The sequence below is a fragment of the Geotrypetes seraphini genome, chromosome 9 (genome assembly GCF_902459505.1).
Source record: "Geotrypetes seraphini chromosome 9, aGeoSer1.1, whole genome shotgun sequence".
In the NCBI taxonomy this organism is placed as follows: domain Eukaryota; kingdom Metazoa; phylum Chordata; class Amphibia; order Gymnophiona; family Dermophiidae; genus Geotrypetes; species Geotrypetes seraphini.
In genome coordinates, this window is record NC_047092.1 from 102,552,259 (window position 1) to 102,578,035 (window position 25,777).

Here is a 25,777-nt window from a genome sequence, read left to right on the forward strand (position 1 = left end):
AAATAAAGTCCGTGTTGAACGGAAGGAGCAATTGGGCCTAGGCCCAAGGCTCACCGGCCGGACAAGTGTACAGAAAAGAAACAAAAAATTTGGTTTTTTTAAAAAAAATAATTTTAAAAAGGAGAAATAAAGTAGAGCACAGCGACCGAACTTTTTGAAAAAAAAGAAACAGCCGCGGTGAAGAGAAGGCAAAATTGTTGCAGAGCTGAAGAAAAACGTGTCTTCTTGTCTCCGCGGAATTAAACGAACTGAGGATCCTCTCAGGAGATGCGCCCCCCTAGTTCGGGCGGGAAGGCACGTGTGCATGCGCGATGCAGTCCTCGAAAGATTGAGATCTTCAAGCAAGTTTGCTTTCAAGGCTGTCCGCTGCGGGGCTCCGTCGGTGACGTCACCCATGTGTGGTAATATGCTGCCTGCTTATCCTGGGATAATTTACAGTACCTCGCCGGCTGTGGTAGAAACCTACCCGGCTTTGTAAAAGAAGCTCTCTTAAACAGCAGACTGAGATTTAAAAAAAAACAACAACAAAAAACCCCTCATCTCCCCTCACCTCCATTTACGTGCCGCCTTACTGCCATCTACTGGCTTAACTTTAGTAAGAATTACAAAATTAGAATGTAAAGCCTCGGAACACAAGAGGGTCGGAGAGTCTTCAGAAAACACACAGGAGGACACTGGACCAGCAAAGGCTGAGAACTCTCAGGAGCTCTAGACTAGCCCCGCCGCTATTTCCCTTGCCTCTTTGCCCCGCTTGGGAAGAGGGAAAGAGTTTTCTCCATTGCACATCTTTTGGCACACCGGTTCAAAAAGTCCTAATAGTGTGAGAATTATCGAAGGCACCTCGAGCTTAGTCAGTTTTGGCAATCGCCAGAACTGAGCGTGCTCGCGACATCCACAGCAGCTGTTCAAAGTACTGCTATTAATTGCCACGCTTTAGAGTGTTTTGGGATAGGCTCTCGAGTTCGGCTAACAGGGCTTGGGGGATCCTCATCAGCTAAGGTAATGTTCATTTTAGTGGGGGTGGGAAGAGAAAAAAGAAAGCAAGAAGTGCGACCCTGTGTTAAACTCCCTGATCCTGCAAATTTATGTCTGCCTACGCCACTGCTTGCGAGTCTCTCTTGTCTCTGCATACAAGTCTTATTATTTTCACACAAAAGAGGGGCGGAGACACATTTCATCATCAAAAAAGCTATAAAAAGTTCACTCACGAGCTTGCTTGCATAGTCCTACGGAACTATCAGATCTGGATTACCTGGCGCGCAGCTTTAATAAAAGAACGTTTCTGGTACTGCATCTTTTTCTCTGACAGTGTTTTGAGATTATCTGATACGTTCAATCTGACCTACATTTGATCGACAGAAGAAATTATCACACACTGATTAGAGAAATTTACCTTGCCTATTGTAGCACCTGAGGAACTGTGAAGTGCTAGCAGCCGTCATGGGGTTGCAGGGTGAAGACAAATCGCCCAGCTCCTATCACAGAAGGATCTTCTACAACATCAAGGTGAGGTCTGAACTTTTAACCTGTTAGTTTCAGGACTGATGATTGTAGGTTTTGCTTCTTACTATGCACTTACTAAGATCTCTGTTTATTCTTCTAAACATTAGCACTCTAGGAAAAGTTTATTTTTTCTCTCTCTATATCACATATCTTCTGATCTGGTGTTTCCGTAAAGAAATGTGTAAATAAAGTTTGTACTGGCGTCTGTAGTGAGTTTACATTTTATTAGAACAATACAGAGTGACCTTCCACTAGGAACTCTTATTTGTGACAAACACATTACCTTAGCAGAGAGTTCCCTAAATGTAACTAGGTCAAAAGCACCATAAATGTCAAGACTAAGAATATATACTATCCCCAGATGTTTCCATTTCAGTTTACTATATCCCATTGCAGGGAATATAGATGAAGATTTTAGCCTCTATTTCGCTATCTTGTCCTGAGGTAAGATTAGGCGTTCTTGTTACTTCTAGCTGACTATATTGCACCACAGTGAAGAAAAGGCCATCCTAAACTTTTGCCATTTTGTCTGTTTTCACTGGATTATGCTGCAGAAAAAAAATATCATTGTGTTTCTTGCCCTTTTATCTTGCTGTATTACGTTGTAGTGAATAAAGAATGCTCCATTTCTGTCCTTTCTAGCGCACTGTCAAGCAGTCCCAGGGGGTTTCTGTCCTTTTTATTTCATAGTAACATAGTAAAAGATGGCAGATAAAGACCTGAATGGTCCATCCAGTCTGCCTATTAGTTATACCCATTAAAAATATTAAATTAACTTGCCTCATCTTTGATATTTCTTGGTCATAGACGGTAAAGTCCATCTGGTATTGTCTTGGGTTCCAAATGCTCAAGTTGCCGTCCAAGATCACTCTAGCCTATCCAACCATCCTGTTTGCAGGATATCTACCATAAAGTCTGGCCAGTAACATCCTCCTGTTCCAAGTTAGTAAAGTTCACATTGATGCCCTTCCTAGCCCAATCCTACACCAAATCATTACATATGGGACATAGACCGTGCAAGTCTGTCCAGTACTGGCCTTGGCTCTTTAATTTACATTCTTTGTTTTCTAATTAGAGATCCTGTGTTTATCCCACACTTTTTTGAATTTCATCACCGTTTTCCTCTCCACCACTCAGTGGCGTACCAAGGGGGGGGGCGGAAGGGGCGGTCCGCCCCGGGTGCCAGCCCTGAAGGGGTGCTCCCGGCCTTGCCGTTCAATCCCCCCACACCCCCGAAGGACCGCTCGCCCAACTGACCTTCCTGTACCACCTGTGAAGCAGCAAGCAGCAGGATCGCGAGGTCAGCTATCCCTGAGCTGCTTGGGCGCTGCTTCCTGCGCCGCGGTCCCGCCCCTCCTCTGACATAAGAGGAGGGGCGGGAACGCGGCGCAGGAAGCAGCGCCTAAGCAGCGCAGGGATAGCTGACGTCGCGATCCTGCTGCTTGCTGCTTCACAGGTGGTACAGGAAGGTCAGTTGTCCTTCGGGGGTGGTGGTGGTTGTCCTTCGGGGGTGGTGGTGTTGGTGGGGACTGAACGGCAAGGCCGGGAGCATAGGTAGTGCTGCTTCATAGGTGGTGCGGGGAGGCCAGGGGGGCGAGCGGTCCTTCGGGGTGGGGCGGATGGGCAGGCAGGCATTCAAGGGGGAGGGGGGTGACAGGCAGGCAGGCCTTCAAGGGGGGGGGGAACAGGCCTTCGGGGGGGGGACAGGCCTTCGGGGGGGGACAGGCCTTCGGGGGGGACAGGTCTTCGGGGGGGGTGCAGGACTTCGGGGGGGTGCAGGACTTCGGGGGGGTGCAGGACTTCGGGGGGGGGTGCAGGACTTCGGGGGGGGGGCAGACCTTCAAGGGGGGGACAAGCCTTCAAGGGGGGGACAGGCAGGCAGGTCTTCAAGGTGGGGGAGACAGGCCTACAAGGGGGAGGGACAGGCCTTCAAGAGGGGGACAGGCCTACAAGGGAGTGGGACAGGCCTTCAAGGGGGATGCAGACCTTCAAGGGGGGACAGGCAGACCTTTAAGGGGGGACAGGCCTTTGGGGGGGACCCTGGTTTAGAAGTACACGGAGGGTAGGGGGTGTTCAAAGAGACATGCATATGCCAAACTTTGGGGGGGGGGGATGAAGAAATAATGGGTGTGAAAATAGAGGAGAGGGAGAGAAATGATGGACCATGGGATTTAGGGAGGGAAGGAACTGAAAGGGAGAGAAATTGGACACAAGGGATGGTGTGGAGGAGGGATAGAGATACTGGATAGGAGGGTAATTGGGAAAAGAAAGGGAGAGATGGTGGACTCTGGGGTGGTGGGGAAGGAGGGGGAGATGCCGGATGAAAGGGTAGTTAAGAAAAGGTGGATCTGTGGAGGGAGATGAAAAAAAGGAAAGATACCAGACTTCCTGGGGAGGGAAGGGAAATGGAAAGGGAGGACAGAGTTGGCAGATGGATGGTTAGCACGCAGAAAGAAGAAAGAAGGAGACCCTGGCAAGCAAGTTATCAGAAGAAAACCAGAGCCTTGGACCAAAAAGATTTGAAATATAACCAGACAACAAAAGGTAGAAAAATTAATTTTATTTTCTGTTTTGTGATTTCTGTTTTGTGATTTGAAATGTGTATCCTGACAGATCTGGTGTTGGACTGCAAACGTGAGCTAGGATTTAACAGAGAGAGGAAAAGTCCTTTTTGTTTCTTTATTTTATTTACACCACAGCGCCAGTGTGGTTAGGAGAAGCCAAAGGGGGTGTAAAAGCTATAAAACCCACCAGGAGTTTTGAAAAAAATCACCCAACTGGGCAGGAAAATCGAATTGAAAAACCAATTCAATAGGCTGAATCGAATTGAAATTTTTTTTCCTGAATCTGGCAGCATTAGTTTGCGCTACTGTCTTAGACTTTAGGACCTGGGATTGGGGAGAGATGGCATTCTCAGTACTTTATAATGCAAGTGAAACGAGGATTTGGTCAGACTTTTGAAGGGTCTGCAGAAAAAAAATATTGTATAGGCCGGGGACATGAAACAGCAGGAAATGGGAACTTTTCTTCCTTCTATTTTTGTGAACGGAAAGGCTGAGGATGTCAGAGTTCAGTTAAAATAAGTGCTTTATAAGAAAATATAATAATGTGTTTTATAAAGTTTATAGCATAGTTGGCCTACCCAGTGAGGTGTTTCTACTGGTGGTGGTGGCAGCGTGTCAATGTGTTGAGAGGAAGAGGTGGTCTGGGAAATTCTGCTGAACAAACTTCGGGCCCATTTCCACCCCCCAGTTAGTCCACTCCACTCAACTGGTTCACACACTGAGTGGGTCTTTGGGTGTTGTGTTGGGATCTCTTCCAGTGGTTTATCAGTATCTCCTTCTGGTCCAAGGAAGGAAACTTTGTTATCCTTAGCATTGACCTACAGAATATGTTTGTAACAGCGCTGCTTGTGTGGTATTAGGCTATGTAGTGATCGAAAGAAAAAAACAGACCTTTGCACATTTTTGCACTATGGTGGGTGTATGAGGAGATTCACATTTCCTGCACAACTAAGTCCATGTGAAGTTACCTTGTGCTGTATTTGACATCTAGCAAGGTCTCTGTTTGAAAGGAAAAATCTAAACTTAAAAATGAAGTGGCCAGAAGTTATGGTAAAAGCAGATAGTGTAGCTGGTTTTAAGAAAGATTTGGACAAATTCCTGGAGGAAAAGTCCATAATCTGTTATTAAGACATGGGGGAAGTGTCTGCTTGCCCTGGATCGGTAGCATGGAATGTTGCTACTCTTTGGGTTTTGACCAGGTATTAGTATCCTGGATTGGCTACCATGAGAATGGGCTACTGGGCATGATGGTCTGATCCAGTTAGGCTATTCTTATGTTATGTTCTCATCTGTAGGGGCCTTTGTTTTCACTTCTTATTTTAATGTATTTTTTTTCTGGGAACTTATCAGTGTTTTTTATAATGGGAACAAAAATGGAAGAGAATTAATGTGTATGGGATGAGGGGGTAACTAATTTCTTCAGCTAAATAATTCAATCCACTTCAAACAGACATAGGAGAACTCACGCACTATTCACACACCCTCCAACCAAAAACGTCGAAAGAAAAAAACTGTTCGACAACCTCCTAGCCATTCGAGCTGCAACACTCGACCCCCAACCCTACAACCAATTGACATCGACCACATACTGCAAAACCTTCAAAGAGAAATAAAAACCCTTCTATTAAAAAAACACATAAAACCGAACTAACACAATCAGAACTGTCCCAAGCATCACCTGCAACTACTCCATATGTACTTCTGATGTCATGACAATTGAGACATAATTTATGTTATGTTATGTTTGGAATATAAGAAAATTTTCACTGCCTGTTTCTATTCTGACCATTTATTCCGTTTCATGGTTATTACAAAAAATATTTTTTTACATGGGGGGGGGGTGTCAAAAAATGATGGGCCCCGGGTGCCACATACCCTAGGTACACCACTGCCACCACTTCCCTCGGGAGGGCATTCCAGGCATCTACCACCCTCTCTGTGAAAAAGAATGTTTTAACATTGCTCCTGAGTCTTCCTCCTTGCAACCTCTCTGGAAAAGATTTGGTTCTATATTAATACCTTTCAAGTATTTAAATGTCTTAAATGTCTGTATCAAATCTCCCCTGTTCCTCCTCTCCTCCAGAATATACATATTTAGGTCTTCCAGTCTCTTACATAAGAACATAAGAATTGCCGCCGCTGCTGGGTCAGACCAGTGGTCCATCATGCCCAGCAGTCCGCTCACCCGGCGGCCCTCTGGTCAAAGACCAGAGCCCTAACTGACACTTCCCTGGAGGGTGTGTTCCCCTGTGACACGCTCTGAAAGAGCGTTCCAGTTTTCTACCACTTTCTGGGTGAAGAAGAATTTCCTTACGTTTGTACAAAATCTATCCCCTTTCAATTTTAGAGAGTGCCCTCTCATTCTCCCTACCTTGGAGAGGGTGAACAACCTGTCCTTATCTACTAAATCTATCCCCATCAGTACCTTGAATGTTTCGATCATGTCCCCTCTCAATCTCCTCTGTTCGAGGGAGCAGAGGCCCAGTTTCTCTAATCTTTCGCTGTACGGCAGCTCCTCCAACCCCTTAACCATCTTAGTCGCTCTTCAGGTGAGGGCACACCATGGCCCGGTACAGCGGTATGATAACCTTCTCCAATCTGTTTGTGATCCCCTTCTTTATTATTCCTAGAATTCTGTTCGCCCTTTTTGCCGCCGCTGCACATTGCGCGGACGGCTTCATCGACTTGTTGATCAGAACTCCCAAGCCTCTTTCCTGGGAGGTCTCTCCAAGTATCGCCCCAGACATCCTGTATTTGTGCATGAGATTTTTGTTACCAACATGCATCACTTTACACTTGTCCACGTTGAACCTCATCTGCCATGTCACAGCCTGATTATGTCACGTTGTAGATCTTCGCAATACCCCTGTGTCTTCACTACTCTGAATAACTTCGTATCGTCTGCAAATTTTATCACCTCGCTCGTCATACCTATGAAGATGTTGAGGAGCAAGGGTCCAAGCACCGAGTCCAGCAGCACCCCGCTGGTGACGCTCTTCCAGTCAGAGTATTGTCCATTTACCTCCACTCTCTGTTCCCTATGCTCCAGTCAGTTCTTAATCCATGTGAGTATTTCACCCTCGATTCCATGGCTCGCAATTTTCCAAAGTAGTCGTCAAACACCTTCTGAAAATCCAGATATACAATGTCCACCGGTTCGCCCTTGTCTATCTGCCTGTTTACTCCCTCGAAGAAGTGAGCAAGTTTGTCAAACAAGATCTGTCTTTGCTGAAACCGTGCTGGCTGGTCCTCATCAGCCCGTGTCCCTCAAGTGATCAGTGATGCGGTCCTATATCAGTGCCTCTACCATCTTTTCTGGTACCGAGGTCAAACTCACCGGCCTGTAGTTTCCCGGGTCTCCCCTCAAACCTTTTTTGAAGATCGGCATAACATTCGCCACCTTCCAGTCCTCCGGAATCTTTCCTGTTTTGATTGACAGATTGGCTATTAGTTGAAGCAGTTCAGCTATCTATGGTCCCTTTCAGTTCCTTGATGACCCTCGGATGGATGCCATCTGGTCCCGGGGATTTATCACTCTTGAGCCTATCAATCTGCCTGAATACCTCTTCTAGACTGACCCTTAATCCTGTCAGTTTCCTGTTTTCACTTCCAGCATATAGCCTGATGGGTTCCGGTATGCTGTGTATATCCTCTTTGGTAAATACAGACGAAAAAAATGTGTTTAGTTTGTCGGCGATTGCTTTGTCCTCCTTTAGTGCTCCTTGGTCATCCAACGATCCCACTGCTTCCTTCACGGGTCGTTTTCCTTTAATATATTGAAAAGAATGGCTTGAAGTTTTTCCCCTCCTTGGCTATTTTTTTCCTTGTAGTCTCTTTTGGTCCCTTTTACCGCCTTATGGCACCTACGTTGATGTTTGTGGTTATTCCAGTTTTTGTTTGTACTTCTTTTGGTTCAAACCCCTTACCATTTTGTCGCCTTCCTCTGGATCGCTTCAAGTCTTTTTATATCCTTCGCCAGATACAGCCTTCAAAACTGAACACAATACTCCAAGTGCGGCCTCACCAACAATCTATACAGGGGCATCAACACCTCCCTTCTGCTGGTTATTCCTCTTTCTATACAGCCTAGCATCCTTCTGGCTACAGCCACCATCTTATCACACTGTTTAGATGCCTTTAGATCCCCAGACACAATCGCCCCAAGGTTCCTCTCTCCATCAGTGCTGTTAGAGGCATGTGTAACTGTTCAGAGGCATGTGTAACTGTTCAGAGGCATGTGTAACTACTAGAGGCATATGCAATTGTTAGAGGCATGTGTAACCATCAGAGACATGTATAATTGTTAGATGCATGTGTAATTGTAAGTTGCAAGTGTAATTATTAGAGACTTGTATTAGGACTGCTTAAGAACTATATCCACTTGATTCACCTTAAGAACTATATCAATCCACCTAACGACCATACAAACTATAAATCGAGAATTTTAGGGAAACTAGTACAGTTTCTGCGTTAGGAAGAAACACACTACCCTGCAAACATGAATCTCCTACTAATCTTACTGATCATAGAAACATAGAAAAAAAGCAGTAGAAAAGGGCTATAGCCCACCAAGTCTGCCCATTCCAAGTATCCCCTCCCCTGAATTTACTCCCTTAAAGATCCCACGTGAGTATCCCATTTTCTCTTAAAATCAGTCACGCTGCTGGCCTTTATCACCTGGAGTGGGAGTCTGTTCCAATGATCCACTACTCTTTCGGTGAAGAAGTACTTCCTGGAATCGCCATGAAACTTCCCTCCCCTGATTTTCAGCGGATGCCCTCTGGTGGTCGAGGGTCCCATGAGCCAGAAGATATCATCTTCTGACTCGATGCGTCCCGTGATGTACACCTGGTGGACACCTGGAATGCGCTTCCAGAGGACGTGATAGGGCAGAGTACAGTAATGGGGTTTAAGAAAGGATTAGACAATTACCTACTGGAAAAGGGGATAGAGGGGTATAGATAGAGGATTACTGCACAGGTACTGGACCTGTTGGGCCGCCGCGAGAGCGGACTGCTGGGCACGATGGACCTCTGGTCTGAACCAGCAGAGGCACTGCTTATGTTCTTATGTTTCAATCATATCTCCCCGTTCTCTTCTTTCCTCAAGTGAGTACAGCCGCAATTTTTTAAATCTTTCTTCATACTTGAGATCCTTGAGCCCCAAGACCATCCTGGTGGCCGTTCGCTGAACAGACTCGATCCTCAGCACGTCCTTTCAGTAGTGTGGTCTCCAAAACTGAACACAGTACTCCAAGTGAGGCCTCACCATGGCTCTGTACAACGGCATCATAACTTCAGGTCTCCTGCTGACGAAACCTCTGCGGATACACCCCATCATTTGTCTTGCCTTGGAGGAAGCCTTCTCCACTTGATTGGCAACCTTCATGTCCTCACTAATGATCACCCCTAGGTCGCGTTCCGCCGTGGTCCTAACCAAGGTCTCACCATTTAGTACATAAGTTCTATGCGGGTTTCTCTTATCCAGGTGCATTATCTTGCATTTTTTAGCATTGAAGCCTAGCTGCCAAGTAGTTGACCATTGTTCCAGCAATAGTAGGTCGTGTGTCATATTATCAGGTAATAAGCTTTTGCCTACTATGTTGCAAAGTTTGGCGTCATCGGCGAACAGTGATACCCTTCCTCTAAGTCCTTGCGTCATATCTCTTATGAATAAGTTAAATAGAATCGGGCCCAGGACTGAGCCCTGCGGCACTCCACTGATCACGTTCGATGCTTCGGATGGGGTACCGTTCACCACCACCTTCTGAAGTCTACCGCTCAGCCAATCCCCAACCCATGTAGTTAGAGTGTCTCCTAATCCTATCGATTTCAGCTTGTTCAGTAATCTTCGATGAGGGACGCTATCAAATGCTTTACTGAAGTCCAAATATACCACGTCCAGTGACTCTCCGGCGTCCAGTTGTCTAGTAACCCAGTCAAAAAGGCTAATCAGATTAGATTGGCAGGATCTACCCTGGGTGAACCCGTGTTGGTGTGGATCACGCAGTTTTTCTTCGTCTAGGATTGTGTCAAGATTCTGTTTGATCAGTGTTTCCATGAGTTTACACACTATAGACGTGAGACTCACTGGTCTGTAGTTTGCTGTCTCTGTCCTGCAGCCCTTTTTGTGGAGTGGGATTACGTTGGCGGTTTTCCAGTCCAAGGGGACCCTTCCTGTGCTTAGGGAAAGATTGAAAAGAACAGATAATGGTTCTGCCAGGACTTCCCTTAACTCCCTGAGCATTCTGGGGTGTAGGTTATCCGGTCCCATGGCTTTGTTTACTTTGAGTCTTGATTGTTCGTCATAGACGCTACTGGGCGTAAATTCGAAATCTTGAAACGGGTCTTTCTGGTTATCTCCCATCTGCAGCTGTGGACCAGCTCCCGGCGCTTCGCGGGTGAACACTGAACAGAAGTATTTGTTTAGTAGTTCTGCCTTCTCAGAATCTGATTCCGCAAAGTTACTGTCCGATTGTTTCAGGCGTACTATCCCATCTTTGTTTCTTTTCCTGTCACTAATATAGCTGAAGAAAGATTAAGAACATAAGAAGTTGCCTCCGCTGAGGCAGACCAGAGGTCCATCCTGCTCAGCGGTCCGCTCCCGCGGTGGCCCATCAAGCCCATTGCCTGAGCAGTGGTATATATCTATCTGTACCCTTCAATCCCTTTTTCTTCCAGGAATCTATCCAAACCTTCTTTGAAACCATTTAATGTGTTCCTGTCTACCACAGCCTCTGGAAGCGCGTTCCATGTATCCACCACCCTCTGAGTGAAGAAGAACTTCCTAGCGTTTGTTCTAAACCTGTCCCCTTTCAGTTTCTCCGAGTGCCCCCTTGTACTTGTGGTGCCCCTTAATTTGAAAAATCTGTCCCTGTCTACTTTTTCTATGCCTTTCAGGATCTTGAAGGTTTCTATCATGTCTCCTCTAAGTCTCCGCTTTTCCAGGGAGAAAAGTCCTAGCTGTTTTAATCTGTCGGTATATGGGAGATTTTCCATTCCCTTTATCAGTTTAGTCGCTCTTCTCTGTACTCCCTCTAGTATCGCCATGTCCTTCTTGAGGTGCGGCGACCAGTACTGGACACAGTACTCCAGATGCGGCCGCACCATTGCACGATACAGCGGCATGATGACTTCCCTCGTCCTGGTCGTGATACCCTTCTTAATGATACCCAACATTCTGTTAGCTTTCCTTGAGGCCGTGGCGCACTGCGCCGATGCCTTCAGTGTTGCGTCTACCATCACTCCCAGGTCTCTCTCCAGGTTACTGACACCTAGTGGTGTTCCCCCCATTTTGTAAGTGAACATCGGGTTCTTTTTCCCCACGTGCATGACCTTGCATTTCCCTACGTTGAAGCTCATTTGCCATTTTTCGGCCCACTTTTCCAGCTGCGTTAGATCCTTTTGGAGATCTTCGCAGTCTTCCCTCGTTTGAGCCCTTCTGTATAGTTTGGTGTCATCTGCAAATTTTATGACCTCACACTTGGTTCTCGCTTCTAGGTCGTTTATGTAGATATTGAACAGGAGTGGTCCCAGCACCGACCCCTGTGGAACTCCGCTCGTGACCCCTTTCCAGTCCGAGTAGTGGCCCTTTATGCCAACCCTCTGTTTCCTGTTTGCCAGCCAGTTTTTGATCCATCGGTGGACCTCCCCTTGCACCCCGTGGTTCCATATCTTTTTGAGCAGTCTCTCGTGTGGTACCTTGTCGAAGGCTTTTTGGAAGTCGAGGTAAATGATATCTATAGATTCCCCTTTATCCACCTGGCTGTTCACCCCCTCAAAGAAGTACAATAAGTTTGTGAGGCAAGACCTACCCTTGCAGAAGCCATGCTGACTCGGTTTTAGCTGCACATTGTTTTCGATATATTCACAGATGCTGTCCTTAATCAGTGCCTCCATCATCTTTCCCGGGACTGAGGTCAGGCTCACCGGCCTGTAGTTTCCTGGGTCGCCCCTTGAGCCCTTCTTGAAGATGGGCGTGACATTTGCTATTTTCCAGTCCTCCGGTATCTCTCCGGTTTTTAGGGATAGGTTGCATATTTGTCGGAGTGGCTCCGCTATTTCGTTTTTTAGTTCCTTGAGTACCCTTGGGTGAATGCCGTCCGGACCTGGCGATTTGTCGCTTTTTAGTCTGTCTATCTGCTTGAGTACATCCTCTTGGCTTACCTTTAAATTGACCAGCTTATCATTTTGGTCTCCTATTACGATTTCCTCGGGTTCCGGAATGTTGGTTGTATTCTCCCTCGTGAAGACTGACGTGAAGAACTCATTTAACTTGTCAGCTATCTCTTTCTCTTCTTTTACTACTCCCTTTCTATCTCCATCATCCAATGGTCCCACCTCTTCTCTTGCCGGTTGCTTCCCCTTGACGTATCTGAAGAAAGACTTGAAGTTTGTTGCTTCCTCTGCCAGTCTCTCTTCGTATTCCCTTTTTGCTTTTCTAACCAGTCGGTGACACTCCTTCTGGTGTTCTTTGTGCACTTTTTGGTTCTCCTCTGATTGGTCTTTTTTTCCATTTTCTGAATGATGCTTTTTTGTCGCTTATCGCCTTCTTCACTGCATTTGTTATCCACACTGGGTTTTTTGTTCTATTTTTTTTGCACCCTTTCCTGAACTTGGGGATGTACAGGTTTTGTGCTTCGTGCACAGACCCCTTGAGTAAGGTCCAGGCTTTTTCTACGGATTCCATCTTTCCTATGTTGCCTTTGAGTTTCTTTCTCACCATTTCCCTCATGGCATCATAATTTCCTTTTTTGAAGTTGAGTGCTAGCTCTTCCTCCATTCGGAGTTTGGCTTCTCTGACTGCTGTTTTGACAGCTTTAGATCTGTCTAGATAGTCCTCTTTCGCCCCCTCTCTGCCTAAATGTTTGTAGGTGATAAATGCGTCTTTTTTCTGTTTAACTAGGTCTGAAATTTCTTTACTGAACCATTGGGGTTTTTGTTTCTCCTGCGTTTACTTACTGTATCGGTCTGTTGCTTCGTGTAGGATGGACTTCAGAGACGACCACATATCCTCCACATTGTCAGATATTGCTTGTTTATGTAGCTCCTGATGGACAAAATCTCCCATGCGGTTGAAGTCTGTGCCTCTAAAGTTGAGAACCCTTGTTGCTGTGTTTGTCTTAGGGAAACCTTTCTTGAGGTTGAGTCATACCATATTATGGTCGCTGATGATCTATCTGATAAGTGGTAGCATCAAAGACGTTAACTTACTTTACCCACAATTACAATCAGTCCATTACCTTGATCTATCAATCATGCACATCATTAACCCACAAGAAGACATAATAAATCACATTAATGTTATCTCAAATAAAAGAAGACATCAACGAACCCTTAAAAAAAGAATAAGGCAAGTACAACCCATCAAAACCACTACATAAGAACATATCTACCAAACCTATCACATCCGCATCTATTCCCTGTGCATATCTTAATACTAGATCTGTCAGGAATAAGGCTTTCCTAATTAATGATTGGATCATCAGCAAACAAATAGCCTGCCTTTTTCTAACCGAAACATGGCTATTGTCTGAAGATGATCCAATAATAATTGATCTCCTACCAGACAATTTCAAAATCCTTACGCTAAACCGCGCGGGAAAAAAAGGAGGAGGATTAGCAATTATTCTTAAAGAAGGATTTGAATTCGAACTACTGGATTCCAAAGTGACCAACCAACTAGAAATTTTAGCCTGTAAAATTAGTAACAGTCAACGAGAAGAATCCCTATCCTGCATATTATTCTATGTCCCACCAAAAAGCTGGCCAAAAGCCAAAGAGGACTTCTGTGAATTTGTCCTACATAATTCAATTGGTCCTTCCTACAATATCATCGCACGAGACATAAACATACACCTAGATGAAGAGGATAACACAGACACGAAAGTGTTTAAAAAACTTTCTATCCCTACTTAACTACAACCTCCCTTTACCCACACAAACACATGAAAAAGGCCAACATTTAGATGTGGTAGCCATGTCCACAAAGGAAATCCTAGGCCCTCTCATCTCTTTACCTAAAGGCACTTGGTATCACGCTATCTGGTCTGACCATTTTACTTATTATTTCAAGCTAATCTGGTCTCATCGAAAATCTAAAACACGTCCGATGATAAAAGGAGAACATCACACAAGTGGTTATATTAATCCAGAAGAATACTGGTCATAATATGAACTGCAAACAGAGATAGAAGAAAGAATCGATTTCTGGGATCACTGGACGACAACCAGCACATCCATTTTAGATAAAATTGCCCCTAAACGTAATAGCAAAAGCAGTGCAAATAAATATAACAAATGGTTTGACACCGAACTTCTAAAAATGAAACAACTAACTAGACAACTGGAAAGAATTTGGAAAAAACTGGAGATTTAGCAGACCGTAACAAATGGCGAGCTAACATAAAAATCTACAAACAACTGATAAAAGACAAACGTAAAGCATTCTACTCTACTAAAATCAACTTAAATTGCAATGGTTCACAAGGAATCAATACAAAAGAGCTGTTCAACCTGATCACGAATTTATTTGACACCACTCGTTACACCATACCCGTACACAACACTAAGTTACCCTCTGCGAATGATTTAGCACTGCATTTCAATTCAAAAATTAAAAACCTAAGAAACAACTGTTCAACAAACGACCCTAGTGATCATCAAATAGCTAACATACAAGGAAATGAAATACCAGCAGACATAGACTTAGAATGGAATAATTTTACCAAACTATATAACAAATACTCTAAATCTTATTGCGTTCTGGACTCATGCCCCCCAGAAATTATGACAGCGGCGCCTTTAGAATTTTTTAGGTTATGGGCTAAGTTGCTGCAATACTTAGCCCATAAACCTAAAAAATGGAAAGTTCCTCACTAATAACGGTCACATAATAATAACCCCAATCCTAAAAAATAGTAAAGAATTTTCAGCCTAGTGACCAACTATAGACCAGTAGCATCCATTCCATTTATTGTAAAAATCATGGAGGGATTGGTACACACCCAATTGATGGAATATCTTAATCAGTTCTCTCTCCTACGTGAAACTGAATCCGGTTTTAGACCTTTATTCAGGGGGGTCACGTGATGCAGCCTGTCTGAGCAGTCGCACGACAGGAGAACTCCTGCCTCACTCACACTAAATCTGCGATAAAGTCGGCCCTTCTGCGTCCATACTGCAGTTACGAGCAAGCGGGACGAGAAATAAACATCAGCTCTCTCAATAACTCTCTGGAGCGATCGCAGCGGCACGGGGTATGCCTGTTAAATCGGCAAAAGGCACCCGGGATAAGCCCTCTCTTACCCCCTCCAAGATGGCGGCGGAGCAGGCCACATTCACTATTCCCGCCGGTGACTGGATCACTGATATTACGCGCTCGGTCACGGCGGCGCTGGCAGACAGACTCAACAAAATCCAGTCGGCTGTGGATGAGATGCATGAGAAGTTTGATTCCCACAGCCGGCGCTTGACGGAGGTCGAGCAGCGGGTGTCCGATCAGAAGGACACGTGCGTGACGCTGACTGCCCAGGTGGAAGACCTGAAGAAAACGTCCCGGGAGTTCTGGAGGCCCTGGAGGAGCAGGAGAATAGAAGCCGCCGAAACAACCTGCGGCTGGTCGGGCTCCCGGAGACGGTGGGTGAGCAAGAGCTCTACGCCATATTTAGCACGTGGCTCCCTGAAACCCTGAAACTGACCGGGGGCGCGGAGGCCTTTGCATGTGAACGGGCGCACCGCATTGGAAGCCGGCCCATGGAGGGGGGGAGGGCGAGGACTGCCATAGCCCGCTACACTAACTGGCGGGAAAAGGAACTCCTTCTCCGGGCTTACCAAAAGGCGGGGGCCCTGGATTACAAGGGCTCACGAGTGCTCATGTTCAACGACTACTCTGTGCGGGTGGCAGCCCAACGCAAGCTCATGGCACCATCCTGCACAGACCTCCACAACAGAGGAGTTAAATTTGCGCTGGTCTATCCAGCGAAACTCAGGGTCTGGCATGAGGGCCGGACCCTCACCCTTAACAGCGGAGATGAGGCCAAGGCGTTCCTGGCGACTTTACCCGCCTAATGTCATCCCGAGCCTGATGCAGTTGATCTGAGATCCCTCAGCATATAAATTCTGCTTTCAAGAGAGGCTGTGCTGGAGTCCCTAAGAGCCCGGCATGCAGAGAGGACACATACCTGACTAATTTCAGCGTGCACCGTGGGGATGCAGGACTCCGACCGTCGCTGCAGAGGTGGGGCCCTTTCTTTCTCCCAACTCGGATCTGGCTCCCGAGCCCAGGTTGGGGGAGCCGCCTGGGTGACCCGCGCATGGCTGTGAGGGGCCTCGGTGCCTGTGTCCCCATACGGACTCCTGCACACTTTTCGGCCACACTCCATTTTGAGGGACTCTACCTGACCTATTCAGCGCTGGGTATCCTGACCAGATCGGGGCCTCTTGGAGCAGCCCACGGATGCTCTGGAGAGTTCAAATATGGACTTGTTGGTATTACCTTTTCTTTGTCCAATGTTTATGTTTTTATTCTGTACCAGGACTATATGATAGGGGAATTATCGGTGGGTGGGGGGGAGGGCTCCGGGCAGGTTGGGGGATAAACTTATGGGTATGTATGCTGGTGGGGAGGGATCAGCATGGGGGGATAGGGTGGGGGGAGGAGGGTTGCTGGAGGAATGTGAGGAGGGGCGTGAGTGGGAGTGTGTGGTTGAGTCCGGGATGTGTGTACGGGGGGGATGTATGGGGGTACGGGGGACGGGAATAGGGGGCACAAAGATACCGAGGGCAGCGAAGCTTAGCTGGGAGGCTTCGTCTGGGCCTATCTGCTCCTTCTGCACAGGACCAATTCCTGTCTGGCTGGTGGAGAATGGATGAACTCTCACACTCTTGGAGGGATGTTCCCCTCCGGGTTACTGTGCAGCACAAAGCTATTCTCTCACTGTTATGGCTGATCTAAGGGTTGTCACCTTTAATGTCGATGGCATCAGGTCCCCAGTAAAGAGATCTCGTATTCTTACCAGCCTGCGTAATTTGAAAGCGGATGTGGCTTTCCTGCAAGAGACCCACCTCACTCAGATTGAACACTCTAAATTGCGGAGAAATTGGGTCGGGGATGTTTACTCCTCCACCTCTGGGGGAAGACGCCGAGGGGTGGCAATTTTGTTCCACAAGAGGTTGCCCTTTGTCTTGCATAAACAACTGACTGATCGGGAGGGGAGATATGTAATTGTGCTGGGGGAACTCTGGGGTTTAAAACTGTTACTCTGCAATTTGTATGCCCCCAACTCTTACTGTCATAAATTCTTCTCCACAGTTCTCTCTCTAATATCGGCTTACCCGGAATACCAGGTGGTCCTGGGGGGGGATATGAATATCACTGCAGACCCGGGGGTGGACTGCAAACCTCCCAAGGGTAGTTTGAGGGATCATGACAACAAAGGGGTGGGCTTCCTGACACAGCATTTAGGTCTGGTGGACGTCTGGCGGGCATTGCACCCATATGATTCGGATTTTACTTTTTATTCCCATGTCCATAAAGTGTACGCCCGCCTGGATTATATTTTACTAGATCAAAGGTTATTCTCTAGGGCTGCTAAGTCAGAGATAGTGGATTCCACGATTTCGGACCACGCTACTGTGGATCTTACCTTGACCCTCACAGCCGGCAGTAAGGTCTCCTCTTGGAAAATGGCGTTGCACCTGTACCAAGACCAGGAATTCCGGACGTTTCTTAGGGCACGCTGGGCAGACTACCAGGCCACTAATGACACCCCTGACGTTGGACCGATATCTTACTGGTATGCATCCAAGGCAGTTCTGAGGGGGCACGTGATCGCATATACTGCGGCTAAACGCAAGGCCCGGGGAGCAGAGCTCTTGTCCCTCACGAGACAATTGCACGGTTTTCGCAGGGCCTATATTTCTTCTCTCTCGGACAAGGAGAGACAGGAATACAAGACAATACGAGATCGCATTGAGACCTTACTTCACTAACGAGCGGAGCAGACCCTTGCGTTTCAACGGTATAACATGCACAAATGGGGGGGCAAGACAGGGAAACTTCTGGCAAATCTAGTGAGACCATATAAGAAACGTCAACTTATTACAGCAATCCGCGATGCTGGGGGCACTCGGCACGAAGGGGAGAGTCAAATTGCGGAACAATTTGTTAGGTATTATGAGACCCTATATGGTAAGCGACCACTGGATGAGACTGCCCTTAGGGACTTTTTCAGGGGTTTATCACTGCCAAGCCTGGAGGAGGATCAGGCTGCATCCTTGAGCCTACCTATAACCGAGGCTGAACTCCGTGTCACCATTCGGTCTCTTAAACTGGCAAAGGCACCCGGCCCGGATGGGTTTGGTCCCGAATACTACCGCATCCTCGAGGATTTGGTGGCACAGCCCCTGAGTGCAATGTATAATGAGGTGGCGAGGACGGGGGGTTCCTTTCCGGATAACATGGCGCACATAGTCCTGCTCCCTAAACCGGGTAAGGACCCGGATCTGGTGGGGTCATTCCGCCCGATTTCCCTTCTGGATCAGGATATCAAGCTTCTGGCAGCGACTTTGGCGAGGCGCTTGAATGGTATTCTCCCCGATCTTATTCACCCAGACCAGGTTGGGTTTGTGCCGGGCCGCTACGCCTCTATGAACCTGCTGAAGGTCTTGGGGGCGATCCATGATAGGGTAGGAAGTGGCGGCCAGGAGGCGGTGGCGGGCCTGGACATGGAGAAAGCATTCGATAGCATTTCTTGGGATTATCTTTTCTGGGTCCTGCGCCGGGGTGGATTTCAGGGCGAATTTCTGGCCTGGGCATCAGCTTTATACCAGAACCCCAGGGCGTGCTTAATGATAAATGGGGGCTTAACTGAGGACTTCGGATTACAGAGAGGTACGAGACAGGGGTGCCCTCTTTCCCCGCTCCTCTTTCTTTTGGCTATCGAACCCCTCGCGGCGAAAATTCGGCAGGATGAGACCATTCAGGGAATTATGATACGGGGACAGGAATGTAAAATCAGCTTGTTTGCTGATGACATCTTACTTTATGTGGATCAGGTCTCCTTGCATTTGCCCAGAGCTCTGGAGGTGATCCGTGCTTTTGGTGCATTGTCGGGCTTACAAGTTAATTGTAGTAAATCGGAACTACTGTTACTGGCCGGGGGTCGGGCGGAGCCCTGGCATGCGGTGTTACCCATTGCACCCACGACTAAACCGATGAGATATCTTGGAATATACCTTAGCACTGATCTACCTACACTTTACAACGCAAATATCCGCCGACCACTCGAGGCTATTGCAAAACTGTGCCAGGCTTGGCAGGAACTACCGCTGGGGGTTCTGGGTTGGGTGGCCTTGGTAAAAATGGTTCTGGTACCAAAACTCTTGTATCCTTTACAGACCATGCCTCTTTGGCTCACCAGAAGGGACGAACTTGTTTTCAAATCCACTATCTCCCGTTTCATATGGAGGTCCCGCACTCCTCGGATAGCGATGTCCAAACTCATCTTGGATAAATCTTTGGGGGGACTCAATGTCCCGGATATCCGGCTTTATAACGTTGCTTCTCTTCTCCGATGGATACACGAGGGCTACACAGAGTGCCCACGTTACTCCCCCCAGGGATGGATGGCGGGCTGGAGTGCCCCTTTTCAATTTATGAATCTAATACATTGACAAGAAGATCCTGGGAGGCGATACATCGTTTGTTTCCGTTTTCTGCGTCCGCTTAGGCTGGCGTGGCGTTGGTGGAGGCGTAGACAGCAACTGCCCCCGGACATATCTCCTTTCATGCGTCTAGAGGGTAACCCCAGGTTTCCACCGGGCAGGGGTAGATCTGTATTTCAGCAATGGGCGGCCCAAGGATGTATGATGATGGAAAACCTACTTGATTTGTCTCCTAATGGGTTCCCATCCTTTCAGCAGATACGGGACGTGTGGGGCCTCCCTTCATGCTATTTGTTTTCTTACTTTCAAGTACGTCACTACTGGGAGACGGAACGTAGAGGAGCTGCTGGGGCCTGGGACAAGGGGCCTCTGGATATCCTTTTTTCGGCCACCCAGCCCGCAACAAACTCCCTTGCGCACTGGTACCGCATTCTTAAGTCCTCTCTCGCTATATCGGTACTTACCCCAGTGCGCACTTCCTGGGCGCGGGATTTGGGGCAGGATATTTCTGAATCGCAATTCGCGGCCTGCTTTGCTACATTATACTCCTACACTAAATCTGCAGATTTCCAAGAACTCCAGTATAAGATCCTTCACCGGGCTTATTTCACGGCGCAGAGGGGGGCACGCATGGGACTCTGGGATAGCGGTTCCTGTATTAAGTGCAGGAGCCGCGTCGGTACCTATATCCATTCCTTTTTGGAGTGCCCTCGGCTGAGTGTGTGGCGGGAAGCTCTCCCCTTATTGGAACAAGCAGTGCAACGTACTGTAGAATGGGACTATGGGTTCATACTCCTGGGTCTGCAGACCTCCCTCCAGGATCAGGGTTTCACCACACCCCAATGCAGATTCTTTTATAACGCTATTCTAGTAGTGAAGAAATTGATATTGACTTATTGGATGTCTGAGGAGCCCCCTCCGATACAACACTGGAGGAGTCGACTTCGGGAGGTGGCTCAGTTTGAAATTCGATCCTATGCTAGAACACCGAGCGTGCTTAAGCAGCACTACGCTGGCTTATGGGTGAGACTGCGGGACCTGGTGCCGTCGTGTGCACGGGAGGGGGAGCGGGGGTCTCCTTAGATCAGATCCTATTCTATGCATCCTTGACTAGTCCCCTGCTGCGCATCCTAAATGATTTTTTTACATTTTCTTTCCTATTACACTCTGGTGCCTCAGGGACGGGGGGGGGGAGGGAGGGAGATGCTCGGGGATATGAGTGAAAGGTTTGTATGGGACGGATGTTGTAGTGTGCGATTGGTATCCTGAGTTCTGTGTGGTGTCTGGGGGCTCTCAATATGGTACAAAAAAGGTGGGAGATCACTGTTCCAGATGGGCGGCTTCACCTTGCAGTTGTACTTAACTGCGTCTGCCCCCGTTGCTCTCATTGTTTTTATTCTATTTTTGTATATTATATCTGTGCGGGGGACACTGTGGGGAAGTATTGCTATTGTTCCTGCTTTTCATATGTAATGGCCTGATTTTTGCCTTTTTGATGATTAATGTTGTGCCCTGTTGGGCGGTGTATTTTTCACTGTTAATAAACATACGTTTAAAAAAAAAAAAGACCTTTATTCAGTACGGAGACAGTAATTGTGGCTATTTCTCCACTATATTCTCTTATCACTTGATTCCCTGATATGTAATTTTCATAATTGAATCCTCTACCACACCATGTAATGTACATGAATCACTGGGGAAAAAGCAAGTACTACAGAAGGGACGGACTACACCTCAACAAGGAAGGAGCAAGAGTTTTGGCAGGCAACATGAAGAAGGCAATCGAGAAGGCTTTAAACTGAAAGATAGGGGAAAGCCGACAGTCGACCACCGGTCGATGGCACGGATAGCGGGATGCCCCGAGGAAGAAGCCAAGGACTACTACTCCTACACAAGAGAAGACGACCTCACAGCCAATAAGGGAGAAAAAGCAGGAAGGGACAACTCAGACACAGGAGGGGATGACCACACAGCAAACAAGGGTGATAACACAGGAGCAGTAAAGGATACCGTAATTAAAACTATAGGAATGGCCAAGAGTAGAAGGTCCAAAAAGGTAACACGAAGGGAACTTAGATGTATGTATACGAATGCTAGAAGTCTAGGTAACAAAATGGGGGAACTAGAGACAATAGCAAGACATGACATATTGGATATCATTGGCATAACAGAAACATGGTGGAATGAAGAAAACAAATGGGACACAGTACTACAGGGATACAAACTGTATAGAAGAGATCGAGTAGGGCAGAAAGGTGGAGGTATTGCTCTATATGTTAAGGAGGAAATAGATTCTGCTGAAATGGTTACAACAGAAATGAAAGAGAAGCTTGAGTCACTCTGGATCAAAATTCCTGGTAAATATGGAGCAGACACGAAAATTGGCCTTTACTATCGTCCCCCAGGACAGGCGGAGGAAACTGACTCAGAAATGATGGAAGAAATCAAACAAGAATGCAAGACAGGCAATGTAATTATATTGGGAGACTTCAATTTCCCAGGGATAGACTGGAAACTAGCAACCTCCAACTGCGGCAAGGAGGCCAAGTTCCTGGAGGTGCTAGGGGATTGCTTCCTGGAACAAATGGTAAAAGAGCCGACAAGAGGCAACGCCACCTTGGACTTGGTCCTAAATGGCCTCACGGGACCGATAACAGAAGTGGAAGTCATGGTTCCACTGGGAACGAGTGATCACAATGTAATCAACTTTAAACTTAACATCGGAAAAGGGAAACATGCCAAAACCTTAACCACCACCTTAAACTTTAAAAAGGGTAAATACGATCGCATGAGAGCCATGGTAGAAAAACGACTCGAGAAGATGGTGGACAAACTTGAAACGGTAGATCAGGCATGGTCCCTACTGAAAAATACTATCACAGAAGCACAAGATCTCTACATTCCGAGGATTCCCAAAGATCGGAGAACAAAGAGCAAAAGAGAACCGGCATGGCTTACCATACAGGTGAAGGAAGCCATAAAAGAAAAGAAGGACTCTTTCAAAAAATGGAAATGCATAAAGACAACCGAAGCCTGGAACAAACATAAAGATGATCAGAAGAAATGTCACAAGGCTGTGAGGGATGCAAAACAGGAATATGAGGAAAAAATAGCCCAGGAGGCCAAAAACTTCAAGCCCTTCTTTAGATACGTGAAAGGGAAAAAACCTGCAAAAGAGGCAGTGGGACCCCTGGATGACCAGGGAAGAAAAGGGTACATCAAGGAAGATAAACAAATCGCAGACAAACTAAATTCCTTCTTTGCGTCCGTCTTTACGAAGGAGGACACCTCAACAATACCTGAAGCGGAGAAAGTGTTTGCAGGAGAAATAGAAGATAGCCTCACCACAGTTGAAGTGGACTTAGACCAGATATACTATCAGATCGACAAACTTAAAAGTGACAAATCCCCTGGACCGGATGGAATTCACCCAAGAGTCTTAAAGGAATTGAAGGTTGAAATCGGAGAGTTATTGCAAAAACTTGCAAACCTGACAATCAGAACTGGACAGATACCGGACGACTGGAGGATAGCGAACGTCACGCCAATTTTTAAAAAAGGATCGAGAGGGGAACCTGGCAACTATAGGCCTGTGAGTCTTACGTCTGTCCCCGGCAAGATGGTTGAAGCACTGATCAAAGATAGCATAGTCCGGCACTTGGACGCACACGACTTGATGAAACCCAGTCAACATGGATTCAGGAAAGGGAAATCATGTTTGACGAATTTACTCCAATTTTTTGAGACCGTGAACGAGCAAATTGATAGTGGGAAGCCGGTGGATATAATATACTTGGACTTCCAGAAAGCGTTCGACAAAGTTCCACATGAAAGACTTCTCAGGAAACTACAAAGCCATGGCATAGAGGGAGATATACAAAGATGGATAGGAAAATGGCTGGAAAACCGAAAGCAGAGAGTGGGCATAAATGGGAAGTTCTCCGACTGGGAGAAAGTGACTAGTGGTGTACCCCAGGGCTCGGTACTTGGGCCGATCCTTTTTAATGTTTATATCAATGACCTGGAGGAAGGAACATCCAGTGAGATCATCAAGTTTGCAGACGATACAAAATTGTGCCGGGCAATAAGATCGCAGGAGGATAGAGAGGAACTCCAGAGCGACTTGTGTCGGTTAGAAACATGGGCAGAGAAATGGCAGATGAAGTTCAATGTGGAGAAATGCAAGGTAATGCATTTAGGCAATAAGAATAAGGAATACGAGTATACAATGTCAGGTGCAACTCTGGGGAAGAGTGAACAAGAAAAGGACCTGGGTGTACTGATAGATAGGACCCTGAAGCCGTCGGCACAATGCGCGGCAGCGGCAAAGAAGGCAAATAGAATGTTGGGCATGATAAAGAAAGGAATCTCGAGTAGATCGGAGAAAGTTATAATGCCGCTTTATAGGGCAATGGTCAGACCGCACTTGGAATACTGCGTTCAACATTGGTCTCCCTACCTAAAGAAGGATATAAAACTGCTGGAGAGGGTGCAGAGACGAGCAACAAAACTGGTAAAGGGTATGGAGAAACTGGAATACGAGGATAGACTTATAACACTAGGATTGTTCTCACTTGAGAAAAGGAGACTGCGTGGGGATATGATCGAGACCTTCAAAATACTGAAAGGAATCGACAAAATAGAGCAGAGAAGATTATTTACATTGTCCAATTTGACACGGACTAGAGGACATGAAATGAAGCTAAGGGGGGACAGATTCAGGACTAATGTCAGGAAGTTCTGCTTCACTCAGAGAGTGGTTGACACCTGGAATGCCCTCCCAGAGGAGATTATTGCGGAATCGACCGTCCTAGGCTTCAAGAGCAAACTAGATGCATATCTCCTTAAGAGAGGCATATAAAGATATGGTGGACTATAAATTACCAAATATATGTGGGAATTCAATCGTGTAAGTCAGACTATAAATTACGCCAGGTGTACACCTGGCAGGGCCTCCGCGTGTGCGGATCGCCGGACTTGATGGACCGAAGGTCTGATCCGGAGATGGCAGTTCTTATGTTATGTAATTTATCTAGATAATCTTTATTACGCAATTTTTTTGGTAATGTCCAAATCTCCTATAATTTGTATTCCGCCTTGAACAATATATAATGTATAATGTATTCAAAATTAATTTTCCTATGAACTCTTTTCCTACCTTCTTCTACTCTATGTTTATAACCTAACTAATTTATTTTTCTCAAGTACTTTAGCAAGAATGTGAGCCTTTGGGACAGTCAGGGAACTCTAAGTACTCTCTCTTCATCTTAATTAATCTTACTTATTGCATTTCTTCTGTTTCTATTGTAAACCGCTTAGAACTTCACGGTACAGCGGTATATAAGAAATAAAATTATTATTATTATTATTTTAGACAATCTGCGCCTACTGTTTAGCAAGGGCCTCAATGCCCCGGTCATGCAATTCGATATGAGCTCCGCTTTTGATCTGGTAGACCATGGGAAAATGCTACAATGCCTAGATGCTATTGGTATCAGGGATGAGATGTTGTACTGGTTTTGTGGCTTCCTTATATCCCGTACCTATCAGGTACGTTTCAATTATGCTCTCTCTGATACCTGGAGCAATCCATCCGGTGTGCCGCAAGGGTCACCGCTGTCCCCATTGCTTTTCAATGTCTACATTTCCTCACTGGGCATGCAATTAACCCAGCTGGGGATAAAATTATTCAGTTACGCAGATGACTTTACGATTATCATCCCATTTGCTGACTATCTCGGAAACTATTCCCAAAGCTTCAGAAGCTATAAACGTGATGGAGCAATGGATGACAGACTTCAAGCTCAAACTTAATTCAGAAAAAATGAAATTCTTCGTTGCTTCACCACATCCGCTTGACACCAAAACACCACTATGCATCAATGAATTTAGTTACCCTATTCAGTCCACCATGAAGATACTAGGTGTAACTCTGGATCAGTGCCTAACCATGAAAGACCAGGTGGACTCCTTAATCAGAAAGGGTTTTTTCACTCTCTGGAAACTTAGATCCATTAAATCATATTTTGATATGTCAGCATTCAG

General features: G+C 46.4%; 1 protein-coding gene across 3 annotated transcripts in view; it reads left to right on the forward strand.

The window, feature by feature from the left end:
- The first annotated feature begins 596 nt into the window (after window positions 1–596).
- Window positions 597–25,777, forward strand: part of SLCO2A1 (solute carrier organic anion transporter family member 2A1) — an 887,587-nt gene continuing 862,406 nt past the window's right edge. For 2 of the 3 annotated variants that reach the window (XM_033958445.1, XM_033958444.1), the window contains exon 1: window positions 597–1,506. In XM_033958445.1, coding sequence (XP_033814336.1) covers window positions 1,441–1,506 — 66 coding nt within the window. In that variant the 5' untranslated portion in view covers window positions 597–1,440. The remainder of the gene's footprint in view (window positions 1,507–25,777) is intronic. The other variant, XM_033958443.1, reaches the window with a different exon arrangement.